General features: G+C 46.0%; 10 protein-coding genes across 10 annotated transcripts; 6 read left to right on the top strand and 4 right to left on the bottom strand.

Moving 5' to 3' along the window:
* Nucleotides 1–759: 759 nt before the first annotated feature.
* Nucleotides 760–2,822, top strand: EDB82DRAFT_120725 (uncharacterized protein). The gene is made up of 2 exons (XM_025732831.2): nucleotides 760–1,532; nucleotides 1,589–2,822. Exons 1-2 carry the CDS (start codon nucleotides 1,190–1,192, stop codon nucleotides 2,644–2,646), a joined length of 1,401 nt encoding a protein of 466 aa, XP_025583798.1. The 5' UTR covers nucleotides 760–1,189; the 3' UTR covers nucleotides 2,647–2,822.
* Nucleotides 2,823–3,872: 1,050 nt separating this feature from the next.
* Nucleotides 3,873–4,816, top strand: EDB82DRAFT_494348 (RmlC-like cupin domain-containing protein). Its single transcript, XM_025732830.2, has 2 exons — nucleotides 3,873–4,281; nucleotides 4,332–4,816. Exons 1-2 carry the CDS (start codon nucleotides 3,944–3,946, stop codon nucleotides 4,561–4,563), a joined length of 570 nt encoding a protein of 189 aa, XP_025583797.1. The 5' UTR covers nucleotides 3,873–3,943; the 3' UTR covers nucleotides 4,564–4,816.
* Nucleotides 4,817–5,638: 822 nt separating this feature from the next.
* EDB82DRAFT_534897 (general substrate transporter) lies at nucleotides 5,639–7,509 on the bottom strand (the record flags this gene model as incomplete). The annotated part of the gene is made up of 4 exons (XM_025732829.2): nucleotides 5,639–5,966; nucleotides 6,014–6,794; nucleotides 6,848–7,356; nucleotides 7,407–7,509. 4 exons carry the CDS (start codon nucleotides 7,507–7,509, stop codon nucleotides 5,716–5,718), a joined length of 1,644 nt encoding a protein of 547 aa, XP_025583796.1. The 3' UTR covers nucleotides 5,639–5,715.
* Nucleotides 7,510–7,961: 452 nt separating this feature from the next.
* EDB82DRAFT_473517 (uncharacterized protein) lies at nucleotides 7,962–9,866 on the top strand (the record flags this gene model as incomplete). The annotated part of the gene is made up of 7 exons (XM_065607999.1): nucleotides 7,962–7,985; nucleotides 8,034–8,131; nucleotides 8,226–8,269; nucleotides 8,318–8,652; nucleotides 8,700–9,393; nucleotides 9,441–9,547; nucleotides 9,597–9,866. 7 exons carry the CDS (start codon nucleotides 7,962–7,964, stop codon nucleotides 9,864–9,866), a joined length of 1,572 nt encoding a protein of 523 aa, XP_065464415.1.
* A 326-nt stretch (nucleotides 9,867–10,192) lies between these two features.
* EDB82DRAFT_553504 (uncharacterized protein) lies at nucleotides 10,193–11,327 on the top strand (the record flags this gene model as incomplete). Its single annotated transcript, XM_025732827.2, has 2 exons — nucleotides 10,193–10,516; nucleotides 10,563–11,327. The coding sequence occupies 2 exons, from the start codon at nucleotides 10,193–10,195 to the stop codon at nucleotides 11,301–11,303; spliced, it is 1,065 nt and encodes a 354-aa protein (XP_025583794.1). The 3' UTR covers nucleotides 11,304–11,327.
* Nucleotides 11,328–11,483: 156 nt separating this feature from the next.
* On the bottom strand, nucleotides 11,484–12,437 carry EDB82DRAFT_534894 (uncharacterized protein; the record flags this gene model as incomplete). The annotated part of the gene is made up of 1 exon (XM_025732826.2): nucleotides 11,484–12,437. Exon 1 carries the CDS (start codon nucleotides 12,369–12,371, stop codon nucleotides 11,484–11,486), a length of 888 nt encoding a protein of 295 aa, XP_025583793.1. The 5' UTR covers nucleotides 12,372–12,437.
* Nucleotides 12,438–13,331: 894 nt separating this feature from the next.
* EDB82DRAFT_553498 (glycosyl hydrolase catalytic core-domain-containing protein) lies at nucleotides 13,332–14,523 on the bottom strand (the record flags this gene model as incomplete). The annotated part of the gene is made up of 2 exons (XM_025732825.2): nucleotides 13,332–14,083; nucleotides 14,409–14,523. 2 exons carry the CDS (start codon nucleotides 14,521–14,523, stop codon nucleotides 13,332–13,334), a joined length of 867 nt encoding a protein of 288 aa, XP_025583792.2.
* A 1,415-nt stretch (nucleotides 14,524–15,938) lies between these two features.
* On the top strand, nucleotides 15,939–16,736 carry EDB82DRAFT_473513 (putative chitosanase; the record flags this gene model as incomplete). The annotated part of the gene is made up of 3 exons (XM_025732824.1): nucleotides 15,939–16,037; nucleotides 16,089–16,436; nucleotides 16,485–16,736. The coding sequence occupies 3 exons, from the start codon at nucleotides 15,939–15,941 to the stop codon at nucleotides 16,734–16,736; spliced, it is 699 nt and encodes a 232-aa protein (XP_025583791.1).
* Nucleotides 16,737–18,282: 1,546 nt separating this feature from the next.
* EDB82DRAFT_553488 (pectin lyase fold/virulence factor) lies at nucleotides 18,283–20,994 on the top strand. The gene is made up of 6 exons (XM_025732823.2): nucleotides 18,283–18,585; nucleotides 18,633–18,719; nucleotides 18,756–18,918; nucleotides 18,969–19,132; nucleotides 19,237–20,620; nucleotides 20,671–20,994. The coding sequence occupies exons 1-6, from the start codon at nucleotides 18,331–18,333 to the stop codon at nucleotides 20,841–20,843; spliced, it is 2,226 nt and encodes a 741-aa protein (XP_025583790.1). The 5' UTR covers nucleotides 18,283–18,330; the 3' UTR covers nucleotides 20,844–20,994.
* Nucleotides 20,995–21,056: 62 nt separating this feature from the next.
* EDB82DRAFT_553479 (uncharacterized protein) lies at nucleotides 21,057–22,460 on the bottom strand (the record flags this gene model as incomplete). Its single annotated transcript, XM_025732822.2, has 5 exons — nucleotides 21,057–21,511; nucleotides 21,561–21,628; nucleotides 21,685–22,061; nucleotides 22,125–22,229; nucleotides 22,287–22,460. 5 exons carry the CDS (start codon nucleotides 22,458–22,460, stop codon nucleotides 21,153–21,155), a joined length of 1,083 nt encoding a protein of 360 aa, XP_025583789.1. The 3' UTR covers nucleotides 21,057–21,152.
* Between the last annotated feature and the right edge of the window lie 733 nt (nucleotides 22,461–23,193).

The raw sequence follows: 23,193 nt of genomic DNA, 5'->3' as shown, positions 1-23,193 counted from the left end.
TACCCAGCCAGGATGTCAGCAGTCCCCACCGTTGTCACGTTGAGAGTGTCACGTGAGACAAGCTCTATCAAGATAAGATAACTGATAAGATAAGCTAAACTTAGACATCTCCAGTAAAAATAACTTTCTCTCAATTAATGCTAGCAAGCCACCAGTAATAGACACCGAATAACTAAGCAGTTCGCTACAAGTAATTAAACTGGATATCATATAAGAATGATAATAGGAGCTTAAAGTTTTCGGCAGTTTTAAAAAATGAAGTTTGAATATATGAATTTTATTTAGTTGTGATTTATTAATCCTTACCAAATACTGAACTTACCCGGGACAGTCCCAGTATCTGCAAGGTTCCCTAACTTACAATACTCCAAAACAAATAGAAGGAGACGTAGGATTGCATCCTCGGATATCGAGGATGTCAATCGATATCTGCATGAACAGCATTTCAGATCGATTTTACTGGAAGCTTGGTAATTTATGCCCAGAGAACTGGCCTAGAGTGCCGAGGACGCACTTTTGTCTTGAGATAGCAGGTGGTCCCGGAGCAATAAGCGGGCCTTTATCTCAAATAGGCATGTCACAAAAGTCGACAGTGGGTCGTGTGATCGCCTCCTTACGGATGTGTTTATAAGCTTGATTTAAAGTGGTAGATGATCGGCGAGCTAGCTTGGCATAGTCTTGGCCTTTTCTTCCCGAGGATATGTATGGAGTTTAACTGGTGGTCTAACTCCTTGTCCTAAAATCACTATCTCTGTGCCTGGATCTTATTTCTTAGCGTTGAAGTAAAGGTTGCAATTGTTCTGGGGAAACCGTGCCACGTTTACTAACTCTAATTAGATACGATATACAACATCATCTGCCATGACAATGGTCAACGGCGTCATTCGTGAATTCTACTCGTCACTCAACACCAGGGGTAGATATCGGTATCCATAAATTTCACTTGACTTGGTCTAGGTAGATGAGGCCTTATCGTATCTTTCACTGTGAATAAGCAGCCAAGAACAAAAGAACCAGTTCCCAAGAACAAAAGGTCTAGCTTCCCATCCGGGAAAGGATTGTCATTGTTTAATGAACCCTTGTGATGAGTATAAAGTGTTCCGTTGATCCCGCGATCGATGTAATGTTCATCCTTTTGATCCTCACTCAACCTCTCTTTGGAAACTCCTAGCACGCCCAATCCGTCAACATGAAGGCCAGTCTCACTTCCCTCCTCCTTGCCACCTTGGCCGGTTCTGCCGTCGCGCAGACGCAGAAGACCAACACCGCCAAGTTCGACAAGGACTACCTTCGTGCCTCCAGTGCTCCCAATGCTATTGGAATGAAGGAGCTTCGCCAGCGCAAGATGGCCCTCCATGAGAGCGAGGCTGCTGCCGGTGTATTTGACAAGGACCGCTACAAGGTGCTCAGCTCTGTGACACCTTGTTCCGACGGCAAGGCAGGAGAATACTCTTGCAACAATATCGATCTCTTGGGTTTCTTGCGTCACCAGGACATGGGTAGCCGTACCCGCGTCGGCAATGACATCTGGGGTATGTTTCAAGCTATTCTTCATCTGTGCAACATTTGCTGACTAATTTCTTAATAGGCTGGACTCACTCTAGTGGTCGCGAGTTTGCTCTTGTTGGACAAACAGATGGTACTGCTTTCGTTGAGGTTAAGCCTGATGGTAGCCTGACCTACGTTGGCCGTCTTCCCACCCAGACTGTCGCCTCTTCGTGGCGCGACATCAAGGTCATTGGCAACTACGCTTACATTGGCTCTGAAGCTGCTGGTCACGGTCTCCAGATCTTCGACTTGACCAAGCTTATCAACACTGATCCCAAGAACCCTCCTACCTTCAGCATCCGAAGTGACTTGGCCGCACACTTCACCGGCTTCGGCAGCAGCCACAACATTGTTGCCCACGAAGAGACAAACCTCATTGCCGCTGTCGGTACCGCCCGCGATCTCAAGTGCCGTGCTGGTCTCTGGATGATTGATGTCTCCAACCCCAAGCGACCCCAGGATGCTGGCTGTGTCGCCAACGACGGTTACGTTCATGACGCTCAGTGTGTTATCTACAAAGGACCCCAGAAGGCTTTCCAGGGCCGCGAGATTTGCTTCAACTATAACGAGGATGCTCTTACTATTGTTGACATCTCTCGCCGAACTATGCCTCGCCAGATTTCTCGCACTACATATAACGGCGCCACATACACTCACCAGGGTTGGGTGACCGAGGACCACAAGTACCTTCTTTTGGACGACGAGCTCGATGAGCAAGAAAAGACTGGTCCTGCTGCTGACCAGCACACCACCACATACATCGTCGATATCCAAGACCTTGAGTACCCCGTCTTCCGTGGTGTTTACAAGAGCCCTGTTCGCGCAATCGATCACAACCAGTACATCGTTGGTGGCGTCTCATACCAGGCCAACTATGGATCCGGTCTGCGCATGGTCAACGTCAGCTCAATTAACCAAGACGACACTGGTGCTGGCTTCAAGGAGATTGGTTTCTTCGATGTTCACCCCGAGGATGATGAGGTCGGTGGCACTGCCGAGTTCTTTGGTGCTTGGTCTGTGTACCCTTACTTCCAGAGCGGTAACATTGTCGTCAGCTCCATTGAGCGTGGCATGTACTCTCTCCGACACACTGGATAGAGTGATGAGAACTGCCCTCACAAGAATTATATAGTAGCCAGTCTACAGCAAGTTATTTGGTAGTGGCTAGACTACAAAGTTAGTAATGATTCTCATGTATATAGTTTATTAATGAAACATTATGTCCCGTACCTATCTGCAACACAATGAGTAAGGAGATATTTAGCGCGATGTATCGCTTCTTCAATTGACTTTGAGAGTGCCGTAAAATTCCACAATATCGATCTCAGATAGCGTCCAGGCTAAAGCAAGCCACCAGATCCTGGCATGTTAATCAATTTTTATGTCATGGTGACTTAATGACAAATTGAAGAAAGGCTGAGAGAAGTTTATCATTGTTTAGTCTGTCAAATTACTGGTTAAAGATCCTGTCAGATGTGCCTTGACCCGTACCCCGCTGTGGCAAGACGCTACCTATGATCAATTGTTGGAAATGTACGATAGAATCTTGTGCAATACGTACCTACTTACACCATGGTCATCCTGGAAACTGAGTCAAGTCACATACATTGGTAATCAAGCAAGTGTTACTAATATGTGAATGAAAAAAATCCCAGACCATGAATAGCAATGGCTGTCATGAGGACTTCAGCGCGCAGATACACGATAATGGTTTGTTATGATGAATATGAGGCTGTCGGGTGATGATAGGCCAAGACTAAATAAATAAGACCAGCGATAGTCACACAACAGCGGTCTGAATTTATTCCCCGCATCCAATTCAATTTCAGCTAAGCCGCTTCGACTACCCCAGACTGTTGATCTACACCGGCTGGGTCATTGCGCTAGCTATCCGTAGCCATTGGAGTCATTTAAGAGGAAATCCCATGCGAGAATTTCCCCACTCAGGGTCCTGCGCTGAATGCATCCTTCAGGGGTTTACAAATGTCATCTTACTCAGTGGCCAGTCGTCTCTGACCTTTATAAATTAACGAGTATCATATCCGTTCCTTATCAAAGGTAATCGTCTATCACTAACCTCTTTCAATCTGCCGCGGCAAACGATTACCGTTCAAAAGTAGAATCTCGCAGCCTTGCCGTCTGTATTTCCCCGCAAACCAACCCAACCTGGCGAGTCATGCACCAACATGCATCTAATGTCACACTTTCTCAAAATGTAACTGCCGAGCCTGAGCCAACGAACGACGTGTCAAATGTTTCACTTTAGTAAGCATGCACTGTCGTACTATAAAGGTCGCAGGTCGCGGGGTTAGTTGATGAAGAATCATCTTTCTGCAATCTGCTCTGTCTAAGAATCTTCAAATCGATATATCCCTTTTATTTCTGTGTCGAAAAAATGGCACCATCTCAAACCCAAGAAGAAAACTCCACAGCCTCCAAGAGCTCCGACCTCTTAAAGCACTCCAAAGAAGAGTCAGTTCTTACAGAGAAGGACCGCAAGGGACTTGTCTTCACCGACAAACACAGCTCCCCCGATGTGTATATAAACTGCAACAAGGATAGCCTATGGCATCCCTGGACGGGTACTTTAGAGCTTAAGCCTCTCCGCTTTGAGACTCGATCTGGTAGCTTCGTCATAGGGTTACGCACCCCTGTGGATTGTTGGCTTGGAAAGCACAGACACCGAGGAACCGTAACAGCAGTTACAATGTCAGGTAACTGGAGATACAAAGAGTAAGAGCGACATTCTTCTTTAAAATATTTATTTACTAACTTGTTTGTAGATACGACTGGGTAGCAGGACCCGGTGACTATGTCGTCGAGAACCCCGGCACGATCCATACACTGTTTATGGGAGCTGGGTCTGAGGTGATTTTCACCATCACGGGCAGTCTTGAATTCTTCAACGATGATGATAGTTTGAAGGAGACAATGGATATTTTCAGTTTCGCGCAGTTGTATTACGATCACTGCGAGGAAAAGGGTGTTGAACCCAACAAGGGTCTGTGGTATTAGAGGATCAAGATCAGCGCGTTCATTCAATTTTATCACTTTCGCTCGATAATTTTCTATAGCTGAAATGCGTCGTATTTAACTGCTCATACTCTTCTACGCCATGAATAAGACAGACACGCGAAGCATCTAGAAGATAGTCGCCTTCTGTGAGGAATTGGCTAAGAAAAGATGGTTTGGTTTGCAAACGTAGGCTGGGCGACTTTACACAATCCTTTGCATCGGATGTAATTTCTCCTGGCAAATTAACCTATACTTTCATCGTTTCTGTTCCAAGCCGCATATAAGTCACGAAAACCATACTTGGCCGCCGACCCAAGGCCATTCTCGATATCACAAAGCAATTGGACATACGAATCTTGTTCAACTCTATCAACAAGACAACGACCGGCCTTTTACATCGTCAATATCGGGAAATCCCAAAGTCTTGACATCGATGATGACTTACCGTAATAAAGTGTCTGGACTGAATGAACTCGTGTTCCGCCGTTGGGTCGGCCCAAGGCTATCCCACAGGTTTGTGAGGCGTGTTCTCTAAGTTTGTCCTTGAGTAGTTTAAATGGTTTCAGTATTCATTTTCGGTGGATATGTTTCATTCCCGTACATACCTCAATCTCGTATCCCTTTTGGCATCCCTGGCGAAGCCCTAGCGTCAATAATAGTATATGACACAAGTGGAACATTTGTCACGCTGATGCCGCTGTTCCCAGGGTAAAACGAATCGTTTCAAACGCGTCATCTTCTTGTTTCACTACAGAGATTGGCTTGCAGGTTGGTGGTAGCACATCCGTCTAGTGCTGGAGCACGTCTGTTATTCGTTTGCCCTCGTTTTCGACATGAGTAAGAACTCGAAGTGAGTCAGATCTACTGTCGCAAGTATCTACCAGATAACATATTTTTGCAAGTATCGTAAGTGCACTACACTATTAGCCAACCTCATCCAAACGGCATGTAAGGCTTTCTTACGTTCTGTTGGCCATGTCCTCTCAGCCGATCTCTACACTAAATCCCAGCGTCTCACATAAATTCGTCGGGTCTATCCTTGGTCTTTTCCGATTGATCAAGCAGCACACAACATGATAGGAGTATTATTGTTTTAAAAAACTAAATTGTATATGTTCCTTCAATTCTCTACCTTATATCCTCAGTCTTCTCTTATTGACCCTGTCTTTCAGTATATAGATCTGCCATAATGCGATCTTTCTTGGCAATATCCGCAGTACCAGCCCGGTCATTAAACACTTGATCCATTTCCTCCAAAGACTTTCCGTTAGTCTCCGGGACACTGAACCAAACCCAGACGAAAGATAAAAGACAAAAGACCGCAAAGAACACGTAAGCACCGAAACCTGTACTCTGAACAAGAGGCGGCGTGATGAGACCTATAATGAAGTTGTTGATCCAGTCTGATATAATTAGTATTTGATAGCACAGCACCAGAGGGAATTCTTACTTGAACATATAGAAAGAGCCACGCCCTTTGCTCTCAGAGACGAAGGGAAAATTTCAGCCGGCATGGCCCAAGGAACAGGTCCCCAGGAAGCTCCAAAAGCGAGCATGTAGAACAGAAGGAAGGCGACGCTGGTCCAGCCTTCGGCAGTGTGACTCGGCCAGTCGTTAGAGAAGACACCAACCAAGATAGCGATGACCAGATGCGGGATAAACATGGCGATGCTTCCCCAAAGCAGAATACCTCGACGGCCGAAACGATCCATGGTCCACAGGCTCGAAAACACGCCGAATAACTGGGTGACATTGAGAACGCCTGACATTATGAGTTGCATGTCAAAGTCAAGACCCATAGTTCCAAACAGAGTTGGAGAGTAATAAATCAGTGCATTGATGCCGGTGAATTGCTGAAAGAACATGAGACCGGTACCAATAAGTGTTCGACGCCAGCAGCCAGGCTTGAAACAATCAGCCCAGCTGACTAACTCAAGTCGAATCTTGCCGCTTAAGTCTGTTCGTTGGGTGAGGTCTGGGTGACGCTCTCGGAGAGCACTGACTTGGAATCGGGCCTCGGCAACAATATCGATGAATTCTTGCTGAACTCGGGGGTCGGACTCCGGAAGGGCGCGTAGTTTGGCGAGGTTGGATAAGGCTTCTTCTTCGCGATCTTTGGACGCTAGCCAACGAGGAGAGTATGGTAGGAAAATGGCACCGAAACCTAACAGCAGACCGGGAAGAATTTGGAGAAGAAAGGGTAACTGCCAGGACCAATGGCTGGACATGTCCTGGAGGAGTAATCGTTAGCGAAGCGGTGGGATCAGAGGGACAGGGGACGTACCTTGGTACCGTAAGTGATCCAAAATGCGATGACGATACCAATGACAATGGAGAGCTGTTCAAAAACGAGAAGAGAACCGCGAATCTCAGGTGGAGAAATCTCAGAGATATAAAGGGGAACCACCATAGACAACTGCCCAATACCAATACCACCGATAAAGCGACCCACCACGAGCATTGCATAGCTAACAGCCGCAGTCTGAAGCGTGGACCCAATCGTAAAGATAACAACAGCAACCATGAGCGAGCGCTTTCTCGAGATCCAGTCAGCAATCCACCCCTGGTTGATAGCACCAATAAATGCCCCAAGCGTAATCATGGCAGTCATGAGGCCCTTCTTGAAGCCTGCGCCTGGGGCATCGTCCGAGACTTCTGGGAATCGCTCGAGGAAATGGTCCATAACAAGTGTTACGGAAATGACGCCTTGGTCATAGCCGAATAACAGGCCGCCAATGGCTGCGAAGGCGGCGCATGCTGCGACGTAGGGAGAAGAGAAAAGACCCCGGAAACCTATTGGAGTTGGTGAGTTTGTCAACGTGGATTGTGTGATGGAGGCATACCAGAAGGACCGTACGGATCTAAGGGCATGCTCATGCCAGCATGCTCCTCTGTGACGGCATCACAGTCGTCAAGCTTATCCTTGATGGGGTCTCGTTTATCCATTTTACGAATGCAGAAGATATGTCTGGGGAAAACTTGTGAGATGAGTAGATGTAGAGTTTCCATTTTTGACAATAGCGACAGGGCTCTCTATATACAGTTTAGATCTCGGTTAACTCAGCGATTCATCAACGGCAAGAGCCAATTAGTACCGAGTCATTGCAACACTCAATCTTTCTGTACCATGGGGTAAAACCGTAAAGTACGGGGTAGTTTGCGGGGGACAGGGATGAATCGGCTTCTGAGTTGCTTGGCTTTAGCGCGACGCGTTTTTCGCTCGCTAGTCTTAGTTCCGTTAGTGACTCGGGGGATCTAACCCTACAAAGAAAATTTGGAGTAAAGTCCCGACTATCGGACCTTTTGCCCCAGCAGAACTATCACTTATAATCGGGGCAACCTGCCCCTTCAACATAACAACTCAATCAAGACTCTTGATCTCACTCAACCCAGAGAAAATGAGCACGACTGGAGCATGCATGGTAAGTCAAGATTTCGGCATTGTCGCCGATATGCAACCATATTCTAAGAGTCCAAGCTTTGTAGAACTCAGCATGTCAAATGCGTTTGGAGCGAGACCGCCGCGGATAGCCGCCGAACTTGTCTTCGGTGCGCTTCAGCCAACAAGGTTTGCGAAATAGCGCCTGTTATTCGGTTTAAACACTCTTCCAGGTACCTATGCTTAAACCTTGAAATGAGACTCGGGCTTACTCTTGCTGCAGTTTGTCATTTCCAACTCAAACTTGGGTTCCTTGTTCACGAAGATGTAGGTGGCCCTTTTTAACCTACTAAGCTTGACTGACTAGCTCTGAAGTAAGATTTGTGGACGAAACATCTGATGTTGAAGCCCACTACCTATCGGATTCGGAGAACCTAGGAACCCGTACTGATGATGGCTCGTTTCCATCGTATGATAGACCAGTCAGCGATGATGGTTCCGATCTGCCTCTGGAAAGTCGCATCGAGGTAGTGGAGATTGGCCGGGGTATGAAAGATGCTGCAATGAGTCAAGACTTTCGTCGCACCTACGATCCAATTCCATATGGTTCGACACTGGGATTGGCCAGTGTGGAATCAGTCCCCTACCCCTTGACAGAAAACTATGAAGTTCGATTGATGCAATATTACATAACTTATATGTGCACCTGGGTATGTCACCTTGACCATGATCAATGATCAATACTAAGCTGTCCAAGTTCGATCTCTGCGATTCTAGTCGTCATTTCGCCAACATCGTGCCTCCTCGAGCAGCATCTTGTCCAACCCTTCTCAACGCCATATTTGCTCTCTCATCCCGCCATCTCAGCCTTGTCGGATCCTACGATCCTTACGCCTCTGACCGATACCATCAAGCATGTCTAAAGCGCCTGTCAACCATCTCAAGCGATCCTTCAGCTCTCAACGACGATGACTTACTCGCAGCCACGATCCTTCTTCGAACGCTAGAAGAACTCGATGTTCCTCTCATCGGCACAGATCACGAAGGCCATCTGCTAGGAATACAGCTCTTTATGAATACTTGTAAATCTACGACACCGAGTAGTCTGCGCTTGGCTTCTTTCTGGATTGGGATGCGACAAGAAGTGACAATGAGCTTCGCCAGTCAAAGACCGGTCAAGATCAGGCTCGATCACGAGTTTATGGATCGGTCGCTTTCGCCGGCTGATGATGATACCTGGGCGAATCGGATTGTCCTCCATAGCGCAGATGTGATAAACTACTGTTTTGGAAATACTGGTCCAAACAGACTTCGATACCAAGAACTCGTCGATTATAACCAAGCGTGGCTGAGAGCTCGACCGGTGTCGTGGTTGCCGATGGCATATCGTGCTGTAGACAAAAGCTTGGGTGAAGCTTTTCCGCATATTGTCTACTTAAATAATGCAGTTGGTATGTTTTTTGTCAATAATGTTTTGATTCCTTGCTTACAGCAATAGTTATTGGCCAAGTGCATGGCTTCTTCGCACGTATCCTCCTTATGTGCCACGATGATCGCGCACCACGAATCGGACCAGCTGCCCAACTAGCTCAGAAGGAAATAGATGTATGTTCAACTTCTGGCCTAGTTTTATGGTACACTCTAATCAATTCAGAACGATATACGGTCACAAGTCCGAGAACTTTGCGGAATAGCCCTGTCAAATCCATCCACCAGACCAGCCATGTTCACAGCTTGTATGGGGGTCACAGCATGTGGAGGACGATTTATTGAGAAACAAGATCAGATGGCGCTATTGGACATTTTGATCTTGACGGAAAAGACCCACAATTGGCCCACGGCGTCAGCACAGTCGCATTTGAAGAGGGCCTGGGGATGGGAGGATTCGACATTACCTGGAGACTACCATTACAATGACGTATAGAAAGCTTGGTTCCCATATTTCATATTTCATACGGCATAAAATTCCGACGGCCCATGATTGTGGATCATGAGAAGGTGAGGCTTGGGAACGGGGCAACTTACCCCGACTAAGATCTGCACGGGGCAACTTACCTAGACTGTCATACTATGTACAGACTTGCACGTATGAGACCCACGATAGCTCATCGTCAAATACTTTTCGCTTCAAATACTAGCCCCAGCATCAAAAGAAAAATACCAATATAAATATGAAAGATGTGATCCGCTAGTCTGGCATCTTACATCCTCCACCATTTTCTTCTCTTGTACCATCTCCACAATCACACAATGGCCTCTCGAAAGCTTCAAATCGGCGTTGCTGGTCTTGGCCGAATGGGTAAACGTCATGCCCAAAACTTCGATCAAAATGTCCCCCGAGCCGTCTTGGTAGCTGTCAGCAGCCCAGACGCTGAAGAGAGACAATGGGCTGCCGAGAATCTCGCCCATGGTGTAGCTATCTACGAAAATTACGCTGATATGATCGCGCACCAGGGCTTAGATGCTGTGTGTGTTGCTTCTGCCACTGCAGTGCACGCTGAACAGACCAATGCTGCCATTGTAGCAGGAAAGCATGTCTTATGCGAGAAACCTCTCGGAACAACTGTTGAGATTGTGAGCTTCTCTCCCCAACTATCTTGAAAGTATACTAACAGTTCAGTCCCAATCTGTTGTTGATACTGCTGCTACGCGTCCAGACCTGAAGGTCATGTGTGGATTTTCCCGTCGTTTTGACGCTTCATATCGCGATGCTTATGAGAAGACAAAGGCAGGCTTGATCGGTCGTCCATCAATCCTCAGAAGTCAGACCTGCGATGTCCTAGACCCGTCAGGGTTTTTTGTCGCCTACGCTCAGTTCTCAGGAGGCATTTTTGTCGACTGTAGCATCCATGACATTGATTTGGCCATCTGGTTCTTTGGCCAACAGTCTAAAGTTCGGTCAGTCCATGCTGTGGGTATCACTGCTGTAGAACCAGATCTTCGACAGTACAACGATCGAGACAACGCTGTAGGCGTTGTTGAATTCTACGATGGTCGAATCGCGTATTTATATGCGTCTCGAATGATGGCGGCCGGTCAGGAAGATACCACAGAAATAATCGGAACGGAGGGGAAAATATCCGTCAATTTGATTCCCGTTGAGAACCATGTTCGAATTCATGGACAAGGAGGTATCAGACACGAGCTTCCACAGAACTATTGGGGAAGATTCCAAGCTGCGTTTGCGAGAGAAGCTATTGAGTTCACGGACTGTGTGTTGGATGATATGCCTGTTCCTGTGGAATTGTCATCGGCAGTGTTAGCAGTCCGAATCGCTGCTGCATTGCAACATTCTATGATTACAGGGAATAAAATAGTTTTTGATGAGAGTGGCAATGAAGTCGAAAGGCCGCGGTTATAGGGGTTTAAAAATGTACAGGAAGGGGTCAGGATTGTCTGACTATATCTGCAACGAGTGGTGATAAACCTGGTAGTTAATTGATGTTAGAAGAGGAAGAGCCTACTGCTGTTTATAAAAAGTACATCTCACAATCTACAATACTACATTCTATCCACCAATTCTCTTCTCTTTCTTCCTATCCTATTCTTCCTCCTCACGTTCTTCCTCCTCGCTATCGTCCTTCTCCCATTCATCCAATTCAGAAAGCCACTCACAATCATTCAGACAATCTTCATTGACAACTACGTCAATGCCTTCCTTTACGGCCTCTCTTAGAACCCGTGCCAAAAACTCTACAGACTTTCGCATCAACATCCAAATCTCCCCAACTGGTATATACGAAGAGACAAAATTGACTATCGTGACCAAGTACTCGATATTACCCCACAAATGAGCCTTGTCCATAGCCATCTCATCTATGATGTCCGCTGCCACCGCGATGGCAGTCTCCGGAAATCGAGCGAGCCGCTTCTGGCAGTCTTCATAGGGTAAATGGTCATTGCGATCATGGAACCAGAAATACATTTCGCGCATGTACGGACGCATCTGCTCCGCGGTATGAACCCTTTCAGACAGGGTACGGCCGCCAATAGGGTCACAATCGGTCTCAGGCACCCAGATTGACTGTGGATTGAGTGTGAAACACTTGAGAAGTTTCATATTCCTCAAGTGTGAACCCCTTCGGTCGGGAACTCCTGTATCCTGAGCGTTGACCGCTTTAAAGATGGATCGATAAGATTGGAGCTGCTCGAAAGACATCTTAACAAGAATGTTCCAAAATAATGTTTGTTGCAGGGTTTCAGTGACTCTATCATCTTTTGTTGGTATCGATGTGAGGATAGGTGTGATGTCCGTTACAACTGCTGGTTCAGCTGCACGCGAGACAAGCAGATTCTGAATCTCAACATTCTCTGGTGATTGTCTTTGTTTTGGATCGTCAAGGCGTGATCTAAATTCGAGAATGATCGCCTTTATGTTGGAGGCGAATTCCTCAGCAGTTAAACTGGCCAAGTCCTCTGCCGTATGCATGGTTGTGAGAGATGAATATAGTGATAGTGATGGTGGTACTGAATTGAGTGATGATGCTAATCATCGACTGCTTGAATGGAGTCAGAAGGTGTTTATATGGGTTCCGAGATACTAAGAAAAGGTAGCTGACAATGAGATATGCCGAAATGGCATGATTTAAAGTTAAGGCTTACATTGCAGGTAAACAGAACTAAACTGAATATGTTTTAATTACACATTCCTTCTGATCCAAAACCATCTTTTCGTTTCTAATTGCTAATATGACCAGAGTTCCATTGTAGAAAGAAGCATAACGTATACAGGTGTGAGTTACAGCATGACTGAGGTGGTATTCTTCGTACCAGTCTAACAATGAACCGCAGCATGTGAAGATGGGTACGTTAATGTCGGACCGATATTCTTTGGGGGCAGTCGTCGTTGTGTGTATAAGAACCCCTGTTCGATACAGGGATTCCTTCCTACAATTAAAGCGATCTACAGAATAGGGTTGGAGTGTCGGTAGAAATAGGCTGTTGAAACGCTTTGCGGGGGGACCTCAGCTCGAAACTAAGCACTACTACAGTAGCCAATCCTGGATATGGGATGAGATTGATCGGGTATCACGGCAGTGCCGTCGAGATAGTGTGTAGTTTAGTAACTAGCGTAGATCGAGCTAGATTGGAGTTTCATGTGGATATTTTAGAACAAGCTTTATAGTAGAACCGAGTGCATTGAAAAGTAAACTAATTTAAACTACAGATGGTTCTAGACACATACGTGGTAAATGAAACTAACATCCTGCCCACAAGTTCCCAAGGCAGAATTTGATTAACACTTCTAAATTGTTTGGTATTCTCCCAATAACAGGACCCTTTGCCACCCCGCCCCCAATTCCAAAGAAGGGTTACCCAGTAAAACTTCATGTTGTAAAACCTGCTCACCCCGGTTTTGCAATACAAGGATGCCTTAATGCCATGGCAGCTAGTGATACTTGCTAATGGCAGATAGATACGCTTGACCAGGCTGAGAAAGCTTCTTCCCACCATCAGTAGTAGGCAACCAAGCCTGACCAAGACCACCACCATCGGTGTACGCATACGCCGCCACATGTTCGTTCTTCTCAAACAGATCAACGACGTTGGCAATCCATTTGTTAATCTGTCCCTGGCCAGAACAAGGCGTGAAGTTGTTCTGATCGTAAACACAACCAAACTCGGTGACCCAGATAGGCTTGCCGTACGTTTTCCAGTAATAGTCGATGTCGGCTTGGACACCAGTCATATCCGGTTTGTATACGTGGATGGTGGTAAAGTCCCATGGCTTGGACAGATCAGCAGTACTGAACTGCTTGAGCCACTTCTCATCCATCTGCATGCACATGGAAGGACTGCCGAGAAGAGCGCCTTGGTTGCCCCTGGGAACGATCAATCTGTTCCAGAGGTCCACACCGTTGGCGACGCCCATATTCGCCGAAGTGTCCTGGCCCGAGCAATCAGGCTCGTTGAAACCAAGGAGGTATGCGGGCGTTTCCTGCATGTTGCCAAATTCGGAGAATCGTTTTGCGTCATTGGGTCCGTTCTGGCCGCTTCCCCATAGCATGGAAACGCTAGTGACGCCAGGGACAGAAGTTGGCCTAGGGGTCCAGTCGTACCACCAGCCAAGATGGTCTTTCCAGAATGGCACAGCGTTACCACCAGCAGATCCAGCCTTTTTGCCGCCGGGAACGAAAGGAGCTGCTCGTGTAGAGATGGTAGACTCCTGAGTAGGTGTCCCAAGAGCAGCTGAAAGATCTGCAAGGGCCACAGAGCTGAGAAGAGTGTGAATGAGAATCATTGTTGATAGTGAATTGTAAAGAGTATTCTTTTGAAGGATTATATTGGAACGAGTTGAGCAAAAGAGCTTGATGAAAGATGGCACGAATCCTTATATAGCTAGATTTGGAGTTTCTGTTGTACTCAGGGGCACTTATCAAGGCCAATTCGCCTTCGGCTATTATCAAATGTTTCTGTTGGGCATGAAATTGAAATCTATTCCTTGTGATTGGAGTTGAACACAAACTTAGACCTTCGCAACGGTCGGTGTGTTCGATTAGGTGGTTAGTCATTTGAATCAGGACCACGTTGATCAAGGGTATGGGCAACCCGTGGCGATATTCCTGATCCTTCTGCATCATGTTCGTCGGCGTGTCCGAAGATCGTCACTAACTATCGTAAGATGAAACACGTAGGCTTGTGAAAAGAACATGTCGAACGATTGAACCTAGCCTATCGCAATCATATTGCGGTCTGATGAATCTATGAGAGTATGAAATATCAATGTGTTACTGTTAAACAGTTTGTACTAAGTGTGCAGTATTGTGTTGACATACAAAGGGACATGGCTAGATCCCACTTGAACTCTTTGCTTATAACTCATAATAATATTGCATTTGCCTACATTTCCATGTACCTTAGAGTGATTATGTTATACCGGTACGCCGAGGTCCATGAGATCAACATCCGATACCAAGCAATACAGGGCCGCGCTTTGCGGGGTCGAGATTCAAGTGTAGAAGCTAGACTAGACAACCGAGCTAAGTGGAACCGAAATATGATTCATTCATCCCAAAATGAGACATGGAAGCATAGAGTGGTGTTGGTGACCAGTCAGATAGCGGTTAACCTAACGGGTTGCGGGCGGTACTTGTAGATAGTTGATCCTTCGATACGTCAATAATCTACTTGTTACTGACGCACGACGCGGTGTCTCCATTCGTGTCCAAATATTTTAACATTACCGAGTGCCGAGGCATTTATACATTATGTCTATTGTTTGGATAGCAATTGCTATGTCACTTTTCATAATATCGTGGATTTCCATGAAGCTCAACTGCATTGGCGTAGTTCCAGAGTGTAATATAAGCATCGTAATTGACTGGCTGGTGATTCTTAAAGGCTTGAACAAATTGATATCAGTTTGGTGCTACTGATGTTCAAGTTCGAGGAAATTTACAGTAAAAGCGCCTAACATACATGTATTTTGTTGTTCTGATAGAAACATCATGATCGGAACTCTCGGCGTTCTCCCCGATCCACCCAAGTCCAAGCAAGCAGGGCCGACCTAGGTAAAGAATCCCCTGGATCTTCACATGCACAGCCGATAGTGCAATGTTAGCTTCTCTCATCAACGGGCCGTATAGTCCTTGAATCAGGCCAAGCGTTGCTAAGACTTCTAACTACACAGGGAAGTTAGTACAAGGCATCTAGATTTTGAGTAACAACAGTCCTCTACCAAGCTTCATCACACGACGTGAACTTACGGTTGACCTAAGAAATTATTCCAATATGCGACATACCTCCCTTGTTAATACTTCTCTGGAAACTCTTCAGATTGGTGAAACCGGATACACCGTCTCATTACCCTTGCAGTGATGAAGGATTCTTTCTCTAGGTCCTGCTCAAGGAAGAATTCTTAGTCTGGTCTCGGTGAAGCTTTATCTCATATATAATAAATAACCAGGTCATTCACTGTCTTCACGATGACTGAGGAGTTTAACTTGTCACTATTTTAATTGTTACCAAAGCTTATACGCGTAATTAAACCGGAATAATGCATTTTCTCATAGCCCTTTCTATTCTTTGCTTAGGATCCGCTATCTCAGCCTACGATCTTCCTGAAAACCTGAAATTATTATACAATAAACACAAGGTATGGAAATTAATGTCCTCTATAATGATTTCTATGCTAACAGTTCAAAAGCCTGGCACTTGTTTAAACCCCTTATCTGAGAGATTCCCTGCAGGTACCCAGTATTGCGGCGATATCCTTGGTGGAATCTTCTTGAAAGGTGACCCCGGGAACTACGACAATATGGACATCGACTGCGATGGTGCGAACAACCACGCCGGTGCTTGTGCAAATGACCCGACAGGTCAAGGGATCACCGCGTTCCAAGATACCGTGGCTCGCTACGGCATTTCTGACTTGGACGCCAATGTTCATCCATATGTGGTGTTTGGTAACGATGGGGACTCGCCGTCTTTTGACCCTCAGCAGCATGAAATGAAGCCTTTGAGCGTTATGGCTGTCATTTGCGATGACAAACTTGTAAGTTCATTACATGAGATGATAGGAATCGTCGCTGACATCACACAGCACTATGGGATCTGGGGAGACATTAACGGTGGTACCTCCACTGGCGAGGCCCCCATCTCGCTCGCTGAGCTTTGTTTCCCTGGTAAAGGATTTAATGGTAACATGGGCCACGGCGAGAATGACGTACTGTTCATCGGATTCATCGGAGACGAGGCCGTCCCAGGAAAGAATGTCTCATGGGCAACCAACAACCAGGCCGAGTTTTCTAGCAGTATCAAAGCCTTGGGCGACCGACTTGTTGCTAAGCTTTGATTCTGGAAACTCACGTCCGAATTACAACTCGATGAAATAACTACTGTGGCCCGCATCACACACAATCCTAGTCATTCAAATTATCTTTCTTACATCTCTAGTTATTTAGGACGCCGAGCAGGATACGACGCTCAGCATTTAGGTTAGTGGCATTTTACATCACATTCAGTTATATCTCATTTCACGATATCACTCATCACACCTATTAGCGTTGCGCAATTCCGTAATTCCGACATCTGACCCAATGCATCTATACTATTCTAGTGAAGAGGATTTGTCTTTACTTCCGTTTCAGTAAACATGTTGCATTTTGTTGGACAATGACTGGTACTATGAACTCAAACACATGATAGGCCCTAATAAAGCTTATTCAAGACTTCAAAAAGCTTAGCTTTTCACAAGGCTGACTGATGAATAAAAAGTTCTTTTAGTATTGCAAGCTCGACGCCACAACGTTGTTTCGTGATTTTCGGTTAACATTTTTCAGATCAATGCACTATTCTACAAAAGTTCCTTTCGTAGGAGCTAAGTCCTGGCAATGGTGCTGCGATAAGTTGTTAGTTAATAGTCAAGCTAGTCAAAGGATCAAGACTAAGTAATCGGCGTACTTGGACTAAGTGGCAATTTTTAGCCAGTCCTTTTGAGAAGTTATATGCGCCAGTGTCCTGCTTAGTGGTATAACCAATCTTCAAACGATCGGACTGGCTTCACTCATCCCAATGTCATGCCCAGGGGCCTCTTTGTCGATTGATTACAAGTTGATACCAAGTATGCCGCGCAGAATTCTTGTTTAGCAGGAGTAAACAAAGTGCCTTCGGACTTGCCGACAATCGGACCATTAGTGCATTCTAGATACACTTAATAAAGTCAAAATCGACCGTTTTATAGAAGTTTGTGGAACAATTTCCTTGTCTACTCAAATTCTGCCTTGAGGAACAAGCTGCCAAATCTAGTAACTCGTACAAACAACTCCACCTTTGTTTATCAAATGTCATTTTCTACCACTGCCTCGGTCAATTTGAACATTTAGTTTGATTCATTTCTGAAAGGCTCACGAGCTTCAAACTCGCGTACACCGCCTTTTCCGATACATTGCCTGAATACCCTGTCTATGAGGCTACAAAGGTTCTGACTGCAGATACCACCATGTGATAATTGCTACTTTTGTTGAGTTCCTCCATAGAAAAATGCCACAATTATCCGCTGTTGAATAGCGGTGATAGACTAATATGTCCAATCGATTGTAAATGGTTAGAAAACAATATAAGGGTTAGTTGAGGCAGCAGGATTTCACCGAAACAGCCACTTGCCGATCCAATCTCATTGCTGAAGAGCTTTGAGACGAAGGATTCGATCCGCAGCAAGGTTTTAGTGGGAAACAAGAGCCGATTCGTCATGCAATGAAGATCTGAAACATTAGAGATTGTCTACTAGCGCATGGACAGGGTGAGTAATTTCCCATCACCCACTCTTTTTAGGATACAGTCAGACGGGGAGATAAAAAAAACTTCTGTATATACATATATGTCACTCTCTAGCTGGTTTCAAGACTACAATCATTCTGGTAACACGCCTCGAGACCATACAGTTCACCATGTTGAAGCGATTGGCTCTCTTTTCACTTGCCGCTGCTGGCGCTAGCGCAGCTCCACAGCAGATCAATTATAGCACTCCTAATGGCTTCTGGTACGCTGATATGGACCATACAAGCGACTTCAGAGGCAAAGCCCCTTACGTTGCCGACTCCTACGAAGTATTCAAGACAGTAACTGCCGGTGACGGCAAAGCCATCCAGGATGCCATTGACTCGGGTAACCGCCACAAGATGTGGCTCGCCTCAGAACCACGGGTATGCATTCCATCATGATATCTGAAGTAAATACTTACTTTTTACAGGTCGTCTATCTTCCTCCTGGTACATACGAAGTTGATAGTACTATCACGCTTCGCACAGACACTATACTCATGGGAAATCCAGCCGATGTAAGCTGATGCTGTAATATTGTTCTTCGCCTTCAGATGTCGCTAACTTTTCTGACGCCTCCTATTATCAAACCTGCTACAGGTTTCAAAGACATGTTCCTCGTCAATGGTACGGATCCAGCAGTTGGAATATCTGGTGAGATTTCTTTTGCCGTTGGTGTGAAAAATATTATTCTAGATACTACCGCTGTCACTGCCAGTAAGTATTACAATTTAATCCGTCAAGAGATTTCGTACTAACAATTCCAGGCAGTGGGTTCACAGCGCTGTATTGGGGTGTTGCTCAGGTTTGTCAACTACAAAACATCCGAATCAAGATGCCCCCGGCTGGGAAGGATTCAGGGCATTCTGGCATTAGACTTGGACGTGGCTCTACTCTCGGCCTCGCAGACATTAGCGTCGAAAATGGCATGGTACGTGCATGAAGCCTCATTTCCCATAAGATTGGACTAGTGCTGACGAAAACACCACAAAGAACGGCATATGGCATGATGGACACCAACAAGCTTTTTACAAGAGCGTCAAGTTCATCCGCAATACCATTGGACTGCGCATTGATGGCGGTAACACTATTACGGTGTTAAACCCCACGTTTGACACTGTTGGGACTCCTGTGAAGCATAACTCAGGCGCACCGTTCGTGGGTATCATTGACGGAAAGTCAATTAACTCTGGCATCACTTTCGACTCCTCAAATTATCCATCTGTCTTGATCGAGAATCTATCCAAGGACACAGACTCTGATGTGGTGAGATTGCCTAGTGGTGTGGCCTTGGGAAAGGCTAGCCACGTCAACACCTTCACGTACGGAAACACAGTTGGACGAGACCCTGTGTACGGCGGTGAAACTTCTAACACTACCAGACCCGCAGCTATTGCTCCCGGTGGTCGAATTCCTGCTGTTGCGGCTCCTACATATGGAAACCATCCAGTTGGTGATTTCATGAACATCAAGGATCCCAAGCAAAATGGAGGTCAAGTCATCAAAGGCGACGGCAAGGGGAACGAAGTTGAGGCTCTGACTGCTGCGCTTAAGTATGCAGTTCAGAACAACAAGATTGCCTACTTTCCGTTTGGGGACTATCGCATCGAGTCTACACTTACTATTCCGATCGGTTCCCGTATCATAGGGGAGGCATGGGCCACAATCTCAGCAGCCGGTGACTTTTTCAAGAACGCTAACGATCCCAAACCGGTGGTACAGATCGGTAGTCCCGGTGATGTGGGCACAATCGAAGTGCAGGACATGCGGTTCACTGTCGCTGATGTTCTCCCTGGAGCTATTATTCTCGAGGTCAATGCGGCTGGCAGTAAGCCTGGCGATGTGGCCATTTGGAACTCGGTTATTACCGTGGGTGGCACATTAGGTGCAAAAGACTTAACCAACAACTGCCGCGATGCTTCGAACCCTTGCCAGGGTGCCTACATCGGCATGCATTTCACAAAGGATTCTTCAGCCTACGTGGAGAACGTGTGGAATTGGGTGGCTGATCACATCACTGAGGAATTTGATGGCGGGTCAAGCATCGCTGGCAAGGGTGGTGCTCTTGTTGAATCGACAAAGGGTACCTGGCTACACGCTTTGGGCAGCGAGCATTGGTGGCTGTACCAACTCAATCTGCGCAATGCCTCCAACGTGGTTGTCAGCATGCTTCAGACAGAGACGAACTACGAGCAAGGCGCAAAAGCAGAGAAGTTGATGCCAAGCCCGTGGAACCCTGATAAGGGAGGCTGGGGAGATCCAGATTATGCCTGGTGTGGTAGTACCGACGGTTCCTGTCGCATGGGATTGTCGAATTATGTTAACGGCGGATCCAACATCTACTACTATGGTTCAGCTTCATGGGCATTCTTTAATGGACCTGGATACCAGAGATGTGAAGACGAAATGAAATGTCAAGGTACGTATCAAGAATTGTTACTGTGGAACTTAGTTACTAATCCTTGACAGAATTCATCCACTGGATTGAAAAGACCCCGGAGAACTTGCAGAGTTTCGGCTGGTGTGCTAAGGCTTCCAGTGTTGCCCTGCGTTTAGGTAATGGCGATAAGATTATGACTCAGCCTGACTTCGGAGGCTCTTGGGGAAGCCTTGTCGGACGTTACACTCCGTGGGTAGAATAGAGTTTGGGCGGCTTGGTCCTATTGTTCTTGAATACTCAGAATTGTGATGGGTGGATTGCAAGGCATAAGGTTTCCTTTGAAATGCCAGTTGCTACCCAGGCGGGTTGTGTGGAGAGTGCGATTGAGGATATAAGGGGTCCGTCTGCGATTCGATGTGCGAATAAAGAAGGTGATCTGTGGTTATGATTCAGTACTACATTTAGTCAAGAGATCCTTCTATCAATTAAGTATAAAATACATGTGCTTTTAATCTGTTATTCCAACGAAACCTTTTGTGTAAAAGAGGCTATAAAATAATAGCTTTCTTCTTCATCGAACAAGGTCTTCGGTAGACCTATGGGGTCCCCCAGATGTAGTTGCTCGATCGAATGTTTGCATCTCTACGTCTACATTGACATAGATCTTCTTTCTGGATGAGCTATCATCAAGTTCCTCCCAATCACCATCTCCTTCGCCAAGACCTGCTGATCTGCTCCGTGGCACTGATTGCGATGTAATAGTCGCTCGGTAGGCACCTGAGAACGGTGTATTCTGGGCAGGAGAACTTTCTGAATTGCTATCGAATTGGAAGCGGCGGTTAACCAACTGACGTAGTGAGGGAAGCGAACCGGCCACAATTCCGATTCCAGACTCGAGGATGGACCAGATGACGATATGTGTTACGTTATCTGAGTTGGGTTAGAAAGAGACGATGTTTATGGTTAAGAGAATACTAACAAAGATAATCAGGGATGATAATGTAGTACTTAACATAGGGAAGTCGGACGATTGTGCAAAGTGATGCCCTATTGTAGGAATTAGTACAAGGTTAGTCAATCCACCAGATTGACATTGAACTTACAAAGCAGCCAGACCAAGGATAGCCGCAAGTGAGACTTTGGTTGCCAACTTCATGTTCGTGTGGTATAGCATAAATATAGGTAAAATAGCACAGATAAAGTCAGTGACAACCGCACCAGTTGACACAAGATATCCAAGACTTGCAATGACAATTGGCGGAGCGCATGTCCCCACATGACCCCACGCAGTAGATATTGGACGGCAAATAACGAAAAGCCCAATAATAACAGCAGTAATAGAAAGCAACGCAAATGCAAGAGTACACCAAATGATAATACGGTGGGTCTGGACAACAGCAATGCGAAGAAGAGTAACGCAGATCGAGCTTTTGAGGAATAGCAATGAGATACAGTACGTGACTTGGAAAAACCACAGAAACTAAAGAAATGAGTCAATTGGTCTGTATTGTTGTGCATCTTGCTGTGATAATACGCGACATACCTTTCGGCCATCGTTTTGGAGATAAGCATTCAGATCAGTATCCTTAGTGCCGAGACCAGCATAGGTGCTACGTGCCACGATGCAGCTGACGCCCACGTACAGCATCTAACAACCAAGTCTATCAGTATGATGCTGCAAATAAGTGAGTAATGTGTTACTTACCCAGCCGAAAAGCATAAGACCATCGTCCACGCCAAACGTCTTGTATCGTAGACGAACCCAACATCTTGAGGCAATGATAATCGTAGTTATGATCAGGAAAATTATAGTAACAATAAGAAGCGAACGCCCAATGCCAGTAGGTTCTACTGACGTTGCGTTAGCGTCAAGTGCCATAGAGAAACAGCAATAGGTGCATTCGTCTTGTGGAGTAGAAATGGGAATGGCCGAGAAATATTCACTTTTAATAGAAAACCCAGATCTACTAAGCACGTTCCCCTTTTGAACCAATGGTTTTAGCCTTGAAGGTGAACGCTAATCGTTGACCGTTGCAAGAGCGTATTGGCTAGCTTACGAAAGTGGCTTAGAGTTAAGATGACGGACCAGCTAATCCCGAGCTCTAGCTTCTCCTGCGATTTGCTTCTGATGGAATTAGTAGTTTTCAGGACAGCCCTCTTTTCAGGATGATCCACATTTTTAGCTTACTGTCTCACCATTAGATGAATGGATTTGGGTGCCGTCCCAATAATCTCGTGCGGATTACTATTTGAGATTTACGTTTTGGCTATGAATGTGGTTTACAGGGTAAGGTTAGCAATTCACACACGAAGCGGCAGGCCGATTGCAATTCTAATTACTATACTACACATCCAACATAGTTGTCGGATGGGTCTGTTTGCTATAGATAGTCTGGTATCAATCCAACGTCCCGATCTTTAGCAATGTGACTTATCGTTACGCTTGTGCGTTTTAGCCAATCTAGGGGGTCGGGGAGAACAGCCGAAGGATTTAGCTGGAAGATCGGCGGTTTTTAGTGCGAGCCAGTCCACTGGTTTGATGACCCGAGGCCAGAACATCGATCTAGTCCCAACTGCTTACATAGCCATTGTTGCAACCTACTCTGAAGCAG

Source organism: Fusarium venenatum (assembly GCF_020744135.1).
Source record: "Fusarium venenatum strain MPI-CAGE-CH-0201 chromosome Unknown EDB82scaffold_2, whole genome shotgun sequence".
Taxonomy (NCBI): Eukaryota; Fungi; Ascomycota; class Sordariomycetes; order Hypocreales; family Nectriaceae; genus Fusarium; species Fusarium venenatum.
Note: the sequence above shows the minus strand (reverse complement) of the source record. Positions and strands in the feature narration are given on the sequence as shown.

Coding starts and splice junctions, on each gene's coding strand:
- EDB82DRAFT_120725 (XM_025732831.2), top strand. CDS start 1,190: ATGAAGGCCAGTCTCACTTCCCTCCTCCTTGCCACCTTGGCCGGTTCT. Junction 1,533..1,588: donor CGTCGGCAATGACATCTGGG/GTATGTTTCAAG, acceptor ATTTCTTAATAG/GCTGGACTCACTCTAGTGGT.
- EDB82DRAFT_553488 (XM_025732823.2), top strand. CDS start 18,331: ATGTTGAAGCGATTGGCTCTCTTTTCACTTGCCGCTGCTGGCGCTAGC. Junction 18,720..18,755: donor TCATGGGAAATCCAGCCGAT/GTAAGCTGATGC, acceptor CTTCGCCTTCAG/ATGTCGCTAACTTTTCTGAC. Junction 19,133..19,236: donor TTAGCGTCGAAAATGGCATG/GTACGTGCATGA, acceptor GCTTTTTACAAG/AGCGTCAAGTTCATCCGCAA.
- EDB82DRAFT_494348 (XM_025732830.2), top strand. CDS start 3,944: ATGGCACCATCTCAAACCCAAGAAGAAAACTCCACAGCCTCCAAGAGC. Junction 4,282..4,331: donor GGTAACTGGAGATACAAAGA/GTAAGAGCGACA, acceptor ACTTGTTTGTAG/ATACGACTGGGTAGCAGGAC.